The sequence below is a fragment of the Macaca fascicularis genome, chromosome 14 (genome assembly GCF_037993035.2).
Source record: "Macaca fascicularis isolate 582-1 chromosome 14, T2T-MFA8v1.1".
Lineage (NCBI taxonomy): Eukaryota > Metazoa > Chordata > Mammalia > Primates > Cercopithecidae > Macaca > Macaca fascicularis.
Genome location: NC_088388.1, coordinates 30,688,721 through 30,700,176, shown reverse-complemented (window position 1 = coordinate 30,700,176; position 11,456 = coordinate 30,688,721). Strand labels below are relative to the sequence as shown.

Genomic DNA, 11,456 nt, shown 5'->3' with positions numbered 1-11,456 from the left:
AAGGCATGTGAAGAATGCCTGCTTCCCTCTCCCTAATTCACTGAACACCTATGTGCAGGCACTGAGGATTAGCTCCCAGCCTGGATTTGTATTCATCTTTGGACCTTGGATCCTAGCAGTCACATAGGAAGGATCATATTCTTAAAAAAAAAAGGATATTAACTAGGAAATATCGCCCTCCACCAGCTGTTCCCCCACTTCTAAAGCAGGTTTTGCAATCTTTTCTGCACTCCCAGGAAATAAATATACAATTGGAGATGTGCTGCTGCTGCTGCATACTTTAAATGGTTTAGTTGCATGACAATTACTTTGAAGATAGCTAGGTGACGGGTTTTTAGGAAAGGAAGTTTATATTTTGAGTGCATACATAGTATATGACAGGTACTGTGTTAAGTTTACCTCTTTTCTCTTATTTAAATTCTACATATTTATTATTCCTATCTGAGCCTGAATTTTCTCATCTAAGAAAATAGGTATAATATCTATCTCAAAAGACTATTATGAGGATTAAAAGGGATTTTAAAAAACACTAATATTTATTGAACATCTACACTGGATTAAGCATTGTGGTTTGTTCCCCCACATACTTTATCTTATTCATTAGCTGCATTTTAAAACAAGGAAAATGAAGTTAACCAGAGGTGGCTAAAACTATTTTTCCCCAGTGGAAGAACCTCTGCCAAGAATCCAGAAAACAGGCTGAGGGCAGTGGCTCATGCCTATAATCACAGCACTTTGGGAGGCTGAGGTGGGCGGGTCACATGAGGCTAGGAGTTTGAGACCAGTCTGGCCAACGTGGCAAAATCCTATCTCTACTAAAATACAAAAATTAGCCAGGCCTGGTAGCACGCCTGTGATCCCAGCTACTTGGAAGGCTTAGGCAGGAGAATCACTTGAACCCAGGAGGCGGAGGTTGCAGTGAGCCAAGTGCAGTGAGCTACTGCACTCCAGCCTGGGTGACACAGCAAGACTCTGTCACAAAAAAGAAAAAAAAGAAAAAACAAACAAACGAAAAAACCCAGATACAGGAAAGGTTGTAAGGAAAAGGGAACCCTTACACAGTGATGGTAGGAGTATAAATTAGTGCAAACATTGTGGAAAGCAGTATGGCAATTCCTCAAAGAGCTAAAAGCAGAACAATCATTTGACCCAGCAATCCTATTACTGGGTATATACCTAAAGGAATATAAAGCATTCTACCGTAAAGACACAAGCACACAAACGTTCACTGCAGCACTCTTCACAAGAGCAAAGACATGGAATCAATCTAAATGCCCATCAGTAACAGAATGGATAAAGAAAATACGGTACATATACACCATGGAATATTATGCAGCCATAGAAAAGAACAAGATCATGTCTTTTGCGGGAACATGGATGGAGCTGGAGGCTATTATTCTTAGCAAACTAACACAGTAACAGAAAACCAAATACTGCATGTTCTCACTTATAAGTGGAAGCTACATGGTAATAACTTAAGACTATGAAGAAGGAAACAACAGACACTGGGGTCTACTTGATGGGGGAGGGTGGGAGGACGAAGAACATAAAAGATAACTGTTGGGTATTGACTGAACTAAATACCTGGGTGACATAATAATATGTACAACAAACCCCTTGACATGTTTGTCTATGTAACAAACCTTCATGTGTGTACCCCCAAACCTAAAATTTAAAACAATTTTAAAGAAAGTACTTTCTGATTACATCACTGGTTTGATCAAGATCTGTTTGGTTAAGGGAATTTTGAGTTAATACCACCTGATCTGAATTTCACAACTGATCCCAAAATAAAATGAGTGCCCTATTGTAGACTACAGGGAAACACTAAAGTTAATAGGGGAAATCTATTAACATTAACATTGAGGGATAAATTTGGACTTAATGTTTCACATATATTTTCTGACACCAACATTAAAACAAGAAAATGCTCATTTCACAATGAGGAAATTTTCCAATGAATTTTATTATCACCAGCATCTTTAAAAATTAAGAGGAATTTTCTGAGAGTATATATAAAAAAGAAATTAAAGGCAAATATTTTGCTGCTAAGGATTTAAAAATAAACAAAAACATAGAGTATAAAATTGTCATTTCACTGTCCCCTCATTTAAAATTATAAGAATATAAGCAAATAACATCCAATGTCAGAAGAGATTCAGGGTGACCATTTGCAGTAGTTAGTGGCAAATTAGTAGCATCATGAAAAATTTCAATTCATTAAAAAAAATAGCTTTTATTTAAATAATAATTATGTTGAGCTTTATCTCTGTATATAATTAGACTTCCTTTCGGCTTAGACAATTCCATTTTCTCCAACTGGGAGCTGTGAAGGATCAAGTCCTACTTTCTTCATTGATATGGCAATATCAAATAAATAGTCATAACACTCACACCTGTAAAACAAAAAGCAAAAAGAACCAGTGTTTATTGAACAACAGAGTTCTCCAATCCTAAAGAATCACATTTCTCCTCTCTTACAGTTAACTCTGCTTTGTTCCTAGTACATATTTTCTCTCAATTCTAGGCCAAAACTTTATTTTGCCCTCAACATTTTTAAAACACAGAAAGGAATCATATTAAGTCATGCAACCATATTACATACCTCTCAGGAAATGAAAGAGAGTTTAAAATATACTGCCTACATAAACTTACACTTTTTAAAAACTAGATGTCACTTTCTGAAATAGAACTTTCGTAACTTGGGATCTGTGTCTTCTTCCTCTATTAACATTCCTAGAGCCTTGCCAAACAATAGCTCATCCAATCAATACTTCTTCATGAATGAATATATAATAAAAATAAAGTATCTAGAAATAATGATAAACAATTTAAATTTAAACCAACTGACATAATTTATTTTCTTTCACATTTAGCGGGTGGTAACTTATTTCCCATGTTGATTTACACTCACATGGTTTTGGCTTTCTCCCATGTTTCCCCCCACACATATACTCCATGACGTCTGACCAGTACTGCACAGGAGTCTGGGTATTCATTCATTGCATGAGCCATTCGATCTTTGAGGTCTTTCTCCTCAGGTGTATTCTCAATAATGGGTACCACTAACATATCATCATATCTGTAAGACAAAACAAGCTATTTTTTTCCATTAAAAAAAATCAAGCATTGCTATGTATACAATATGTAATTTTTTCAAGTAACCAGTTAGACACGCTCTTTTTATGAACAGGATATTGCGTGTTATTCTATGTATCTTGTATAACCATCTCTACCAAAAGGTACCTTGGTAATGTGGCAGGCTTGGTCTAATCCTAATCCTAAGTGGTGGAAATTTGTAAAATACAGCAAAACCTAACAAAGAAATCATCAAGATCATGCAAATGTTTCCTTGAAGCAGGGACAATCATAATATTTACACAAGGAGATGGCAAATGATATATTGCAGAATCAGAAGCATAGAAAAGATTAAAAATTGAATTATATATTAAGAATTTCCCAATAATACAAAATCACTGTATTTCATTTCTGCAGAACCCCAAAGTATCTGAGATAGGCAAATCAACACAAGCGTGGTTTGTGGCACTAGTATCTCAGATACTTTGTAGTGCTAAAACTTAAGAAAAAAAAAAAATTTCTAGCTAAAGTATTCAGAAATTGCTACTGTAGGGCAAGCATAGACTAAGTAGTCATCATGTGACTGATAACTTGGCCAACCATTATCATTAAGAGTATAGAGCTGCCCATTACTTCACTTAAGTAAAACAGACGTAATTATAGAATATCCTTAACTATGGCTGAGTGCGGTGGCTCATGGCTATAATCCCAGCACTTTGGGAAGCCAAGGCAGGTGGACTGCTTGAGCTCATGAATTCAAAACCAGCCTGGCCAACGTGGTGAAACCCTGTCTCTACAAAAAATACAAAAATCAGCCAGGTATGGTGGTGCATGCCTGTAGTCCCAGGTACTCGGAAGACTGAGGTGAGAGAATGGCTTGAGCCCGGGAGGCGGAGGTTGCATGAGTCAAGATCGAGCCACTACACTCTAGCCTGGGCAACAGAGCCAGACTTAGTCTCAAAAAAAACAAAACAAAACAAAAAACAAAAAACAAATCCCACTATCCTTAATATTGAAGGAATGCATTGCTAGTCTCAAATCTTTCCTAATATTGGCCAAGAGAACCACAAACTTATATTTTTCTCTAGCATGCACTCAATAGTCAGATATATTTTCAGGAGCAAAATAATTTCACAGCAAAATAAGACCTGAAAGCAAATTCAAGCCAATCCTCCCACTTTACAAACATGACACTGATCCAGACAAGTTAAATGAGAAAGAGAGCCAGGATAGCCCTTTGACCCTCAAAGAGTATTGTTTTCACTGTACCATAGAAACGCTGCTTCTGAAAGGGAGTACAATTATAATATAAATGTTATGTATACGTATACCATTATACAACTATAATATATGTATACATATATATTATATACACATGTATATACGTATACATTATACAGATACATATGTTAACCTTCCCTGGTAAGAACTAGTACAGTCATGACAGAAACCATGTTTCTGTCAATGTCAGACCACAGATATGATAGTGGTCCTATAAGATTATAACAGAGCTGAAAAACTCCTAACCTGCATGGACCTGGTGGACTGAACAAAGGGGGTGAACATGGGAATAAAAGATAAAGACAAGAGAGTACGTTTGGAAGAAGGGGTTGGGGGCACCTTGCCTCTAGTGGACAAGGGCCCTGAGCTTTACATAGCCCTCCATATTTATTGGTAAAAGAGACAACGAGAAATGGGGGGTGATCGTGGGGGGGTGATTGTCAGGCAGCTGTCAGTCAGCCATTTGGTTCACAGCAGGCTTGTGAGACTGCATCCTTCAAACAATAGGTGCTAGAGTTCTCAACAGATAACTTCAAGGAGCCCTGTGCCAGGGAGTGATGTCCCTCAGCAAACCTTTTGGTGGCAGGCGCAGGGTGAGTTTGCTCACATCCTGCATTCATGATAAACAGTTAGCTGTTTGATCATACAGCCTCCAGTGGAATGCTGAGTTGGTCACGATCCCTTTGGCATTTTCGGCTCCCAACAACTCCTATCGCCTAATGACCGCTTAGCTGTCATAAGGTTACAGCACCACATATTATGCAAATATCTGTGGTGATGCTGGTGTAAAGAAACCTACTGTGCTGCTAGCTCTATGAAAGTACAGCATATACAGTTATGTACAGTATTTAATACTTGATAATAATAATAAATGACTGTTAGTAGTTTATGTATTTATTACACTATAATTTTAAAACACTATTTTAGGGTGTACTCTTTCTACTTATATAGTTTTTAAAAAGTTAACTGTAAAGCAGCCTCAGGCAGGTCCTTCAGGAGGTATTCCAGAAGACGGCCCTGTTATCACAGGAAATGTGAGCTCCATGCATGTTACTTGCCCCTGAAGACCTTCCAGTGAGACAAGGTGTGGAGGTGGAAGGCAGTGATATTGATGACCCCGACCCTGTGTACACTAAGGCTAATATATGTGTTTCTGTCTCAGATTTAAAAAAAAAAAAATTTAAAAAGTTAAAAAAAAATTAAAATAGAAAAACTTATAGAATAAGGATATAAAGAAAATATTTTTGTATAGCTGTACAATGTGTGTTTTAAGGTACTATTACAAGAGTCCAAAAGTAAAAAAAAAAAAAAAAAAAGTAAAAGCTTGATAAACTAAAAAAGTTACAGTAAGCTGAGGTTATTAAGAAATGTTTTCAATAAATTTCGTGTAGCCTAAACGTACAATGTTTATAAAGTCTATAGCAGTGTAACGTCTTGGGCCTTCACATTTACTCACCACTCACTCACTGATTCACCCAGAACAACTTCCAGTCCTGCAAGCTCCGTTCATGGTCAGGGCCTTACACAGGTGTAACACTTTTTCTCTTTTACATCGTATTTTTTTACCGAACTTTTTCTATGTTTAGATACACAAATACCTACCATTGTGTTGCAATTGCCTACAGTACTTTGTACTAACCTGCTATGCAGGCTTGTAGCCTAGGAGCATTAGGCTATACCACATGCCCTGGGTGTGCAGTAGGCTATACTGTCTAGGTTTGTGTATGTACACTCTGCATACACAAGCAATGATGAAATCACCTAGTGACACATTTCGCAGAACATATCCCCATCCACAGTGACATGTGACTGTATTTTAAAGATGTTCTCTATATAAAAGATAAACTTAAAAAAAAAATACAGTGGATAATTTTAAACTCCATCCTTTCTTACCTCATCCAGCTGTCACTGCCCTTCTTTTGATTAGACTCAGGATTCTCTTCAAATTCAGACACAATAACACTGCCTCCTGAGCTGTGATAATGACTCTATTACTCATTTCCCAGCTAGGCTCCAACAAAATTGCAAGGGCCACCATGTTTGGCCTCTCTACAAAATTGCAAAGACTCTCTTATGCCCTGTTCCTCTACCTTACCTTTTCCCTCTTTTCAGAAAAACTGATTCTTCTGATCTATTTTTATTTCTTCATCAAAACAATAAAATTCATATGAAACTGATAGCACCCATAAGGCCTCTCCTTCAGCCCCAGATATGGAAGAGGCAATCTGGGACTCTACTTTCCTCAGTATGTACACTTCTCTTAATTTAAATATTTAACTTTTGTAAACTGGTGTTTCACAGTCCTGAGGAATGCTTTAAGCACACAATAAATATTAACTGAAATCAAATCAGTATCTCAGTGCACTAGTTTAAACATGTACATTCCATTATGTGCAGTAAGAGTATGATATTGTAGTAATAACACTTTAGTAAAACGGGCACCGTTTTCCTCTAAACAAGGCAAGGTAGGATCAAGCCCTTTAGGAAATTAAGAGTGAAGGTTCAGGAATGAGAATGCTAATAAACTCAAATGAAATGCTTAGCTTGCCCCTGAACACTGAGAACATGTTTCTTCATGCCACTATATTCTAGAATTATGAAGAATTACTACACTTTTGTGGACTGGTGAATTTATTTAAACTGATCTAGAATGGTAATCTATACTTACTATCCATATCACCTTCCACACTGAAAAATTCTAAAAATACAGAGATCTACTTTATTAAGAAAACTTACATAAATATGAAAATATTCCAGAAACACTAAATTAAATCATCATGAAGTATAAACTGTAGTCACTGCTCAAATTTCTGAAGACCAAAGTGAAGGTGAAGAGATCTTTGAGTGCCTCAATATAGGACCATAGTCTTTCCATAATGGTAGAGCTCTCAGTCAAGATTTTTTTCAGTTTACTTAAACAAATATTTCATTATTCATATTGCTAATTTACCATGGCTGGTATAGGGGCGGGAGAGGAGGGAAGACATCCCATTTGTGTCATGAGAATAGGTCTGGAAGTGTAATATTAAATGGAGTATTATTTAATACAGATCCCATGACATCTCATTATACGCATAAAATGATCAGTATTCTATTTATCAAACAGAAGGAAGAATTCTTTTCAAATTATTTAAGAAAAGGAAAAAAAATACCTATAATATCCTCCGGAAGTACATTTCTTTATTCCTTTTATCATCTCTTGATGTGTAATTTTAAACTCCCGTCCTGGAAAGAGAAGGGTGGCCATCACAGCAGCTTTAGAGTGGGTATGAATCACTGCACCTGCTCCTGGAGGAGGAAGAAGAAAGCTGCATGCTCAGTGAAGGCCGAATTACAGCTTTTAAAGAAAAAAAAGGCCATATAGTTATACATATATATACATATGGTTATGGGCTTATTTTTCCTGGCATGGAATAAGTTGGTGGTGGGCACCAGGGTAAGTGGAATAATGGACCTTCCTCATAGGTTGATGTGAAAACTGAGTAAGTTCATGCACTTAAAGTTCTTGCATATGGTGGGTATCCAAGAAATGTTAACTGAAATAATAATTACCATTATTTAGAGGAGCCTACTCTGCAAATATTCTTTATGTTGAATACATTTTCTGCATACCTCTCATTGTGTAAGCATTCATGAAAAGAGGAGTACACTGGCTTTTTTTTAGCTGCTTAGATGGCAAAGGTCCACTTATGTCCTTTTCATTTATATCACAAACGAACATGTCTTCAGGCTATTTATAGAGGGAAAAAAAGAAAAAAAGAGGGCTTATAAAATACCAACTAGAAATGTTTCTTTTCTTGTGTACATATACACAAGAATACAAGAAAGTGTTTATCTATAGTATACATACTTGTGTATATATTTAGTATACATATACAAAGAGTGCTAATATATGTATATATTTAATTTACATTTTAAATATATAATTATAGTTTCTCAAAATAATTTAACAATTTTGAGAAATAAAAAAATGATTTCTACTGGTAAAAATATTCTCAAAAGTTTAATATAAATCTCAAAAATTAAAAAAAATTTGAAGACAAAAAATGATAAGGAAAATTACTATTTATGTAATGATTTTACTGCTGTCATTTCATCAATTTAGCTTCTCAACTTTGCCCTATAATTTCACAACTATATTTCAGAGAGCCTATATAAAGAAATCGACATTCCAAAGACGGGTGTTAAAATTTTTTCTCCACATTTTGTAAAATAAAACCAAAATTTTGAGTAAAATTTTCTAACCCTTGAGAAATTTAGCTGGTACTCAGAAAGGTTAATCTCAATAAGGTATATTCTTCTTAAAGCTTAAGAAATTATGTAGATCTACAGGTTTTTCTTTTTTTTTCAACTTTTATTTTAGGTCCAGGGGTACATGTGGAGGTTTGTTACATAGGTAAATTGCATGTTACAAGAGTCTGGTGTACAGATTATTTTGTCACCCACGTAATAAGCATAGTAACTGACAGCAGTTTTTCCATCCTCATCTCCTCCCACCCTTCACCCTCAAGTATTTCTGATTTGTAGCTTTTATCTGCCAAGGTTTATCAAAAAACTACAATATAAATGTTTTATTAACAAAGCAGCTTTTCTTTTTTCTTGTATTAGAAGTTAAATAATTATGTGTTTGCTTTAACTAGATTTGGGGTATTACTCCAGCATTAACACAGAATGAGACTTCTCAAAATCTGAAACAAAGTTTCATAACTTGAAATCTCGAAATTAGAATAACTTTGCTATTATGAAATATGAATTAATTTGTTTCATCTGAGACCATCAATCTGATTATTCCACCAGCCTGATAAAGATCGTAGTGTTATAAAGCTGCAAAGTCATACTTGTTCTTTACTGTGATTTAAGACTGCACTATTCACTTTTGCCCCCTATAGGCTGAATAAGATTTCAAAACATACACTGGTTGTATGGAGGATATCTACCACCTTAAAAAACATTTAATAATTACTCAATAAATGTTTGTTGATTAGTTATTCAAATTGTTGTGATAAAATGAACGTTTTCTTTTAAAATTAATTCCATTTCATAAAACAGTAATTAAGAAGAAGAGACACTGAGGTTAAAGAATCCCTTTACCATACCTGAATTCGTTCCTTTTGCACTCCTGAAGGAGCAATGTAGATTTCATCGCTGGCAACACAAAACATACAAATTGGTATTTATTTATTTCCTGCTTTTGCACAAAGAAAAGTATATCTTCACAGTCCAATTATGCATGTTCTTTATAAATCAAGCAATACAGCCAGTTGCTTGATTTAATTATGGATTTTGGCTGCATAGAAAGTAAGTCAAACTACATCAATGCCTTTGTAGTGCTGGTGGCATAGTAGAATTATTAGTTGTTGCTTTTGTCTTCCACGTTTTCATATATATTTATTCTTTTTATAGTGCAAAGTTGGTGGTAACCAGGTTTTTGTCCAGTTAGGGGAATAAAAATCTGAAAACATAAGTCTTCGGTGTCTTTAAACATGAATAAGCAGAGTTTAACCTATGTGAAATACAGTTATTCTAAAATCCAATCTGGAAAATATGCTCAATAGAAGTATATTTCTGTCATGCAAAGAATCAGGTTTGATTTATTGTTCGAAATGCTCTTATTAAACCATGAAGTTCAGAGACCTCTGCTGGACGGTTCCTTAAATTACTGTATTAACACTGGGCTACTTTTTGGATAGAATCACATGCTTCCCATTTGAAAAGCACATATATCTTGGAAAAAATTTAGTAAAAAGCTAAAACAACTAAAAAGAGTTCAAAATATAAGAATGGCTACATGTGAAGATCTCTTTGTTACAAGATGTTGGACTAAGGGAGATGCTATAGCCTACCATTTACCACAAGGTGCTCTCAAATTTGATTTGGAAATTAATTTCTTTTTTTTATTTTTATTTTTATTTTTTATTATACTTTAAGTTCTAGGGTACATGTGGATAACGTGCAGGTTTGTTACATATGTATACTTGTGCCATGTTGGCGTGCTGCACCCATCAACTCGTCAGCACCCATCAACTCGTCATTTACATCAGGTATAACTCCCAATGCAATCCCTCCCCCCTCCTCCCCACCCCATGATAGGCCCCGGTGTGTGATGTTCCCCTTCCTGAGTCCAAGTGATCTCATTGTTCAGTTCCCACCTATGAGTGAGAACATGCGGTGTTTGGTTTTCTGTTCTTGCGATAGTTTGCTGAGAATGATGGTTTCCAGCTGCATCCATGTCCCTACAAAGGACACAAACTCATCCTTTTTTATGGCTGCATAGTATTCCATGGTGTATATGTGCCACATTTTCTTAATCCAGTCTGTCACTGATGGACATTTGGGTTGATTCCAAGTCTTTGCTATTGTGAATAGTGCCGCAATAAACATACGTGTGCATGTGTCTTTATAGCAGCATGATTTAGAATCCTTTGGGTATATACCCAGTAATGGGATGGCTGGGTCATATGATACTTCTAGTTCTAGATCCTTGAGGAATCGCCATACTGTTTTCCATAATGGTTGAACTAGTTTACAATCCCACCAACAGTGTAAAAGTGTTCCTACTTCTCCACATCCTCTCCAGCACCTGTTGTTTCCTGACTTTTTAATGATTGCCATTCTAACTGGTGTGAGATGGTATCTCATTGTGGTTTTGATTTGCATTTCTCTGATGGCCAGTGATGATGAACATTTTTTCATGTGTCTGTTGGCTGTATGAATGTCTTCTTTTGAGAACTGTCTGTTCATATCCTTTGCCCACTTTTCGATGGGGTTGTTTTTTTCTTGTAAATTTGTTTGAGTTCTTTGTAGGTTCTGGATATTAGCCCTTTGCCAGATGAGTAGATTGCAAAAATTTTCTCCCATTCTGTAGGTTGCCTGTTCACTCTGATGGTAGTTTCTTTTGCTGTGCAGAAGCTCTTTAGTTTAATGAGATCCCATTTGTCAATTTTGGCTTTTGTTGCCGTTGCTTTTGGTGTTTTAGACATGAAGTCCTTGCCCATGCCTATGTCCTGAATGGTATTCCCTAGGTTTTCTTCTAGGGTTTTTATGGTATTAGGTCTAAGATTTAAGTCTCTAATCCATCTTGAATTAATTTTTGTATA

General features: G+C 35.8%; 1 protein-coding gene across 11 annotated transcripts in view; it reads right to left on the bottom strand.

Annotated features, from left to right (window-relative positions):
* Positions 1 to 1,947: 1,947 nt before the first annotated feature.
* APIP (APAF1 interacting protein) overlaps positions 1,948 to 11,456 on the bottom strand; it is a 39,988-nt gene continuing 30,479 nt past the window's right edge. For 2 of the 11 annotated variants that reach the window (XM_005578208.4, XM_005578209.4), the window contains 5 exons: positions 9,456 to 9,504; positions 7,972 to 8,089; positions 7,512 to 7,647; positions 2,915 to 3,082; positions 1,948 to 2,396 (listed from right to left, as the gene is read on the bottom strand). In XM_005578208.4, the coding sequence (XP_005578265.1) occupies positions 2,297 to 2,396; positions 2,915 to 3,082; positions 7,512 to 7,647; positions 7,972 to 8,089; positions 9,456 to 9,504 (571 nt within the window). In that variant the 3' untranslated portion in view covers positions 1,948 to 2,296. The remainder of the gene's footprint in view (positions 2,397 to 2,914; positions 3,083 to 7,511; positions 7,648 to 7,971; positions 8,090 to 9,455; positions 9,505 to 11,456) is intronic. The other 9 variants (XM_005578210.4, XM_074013966.1, XR_012423337.1 and 6 more) reach the window with 6 other exon arrangements.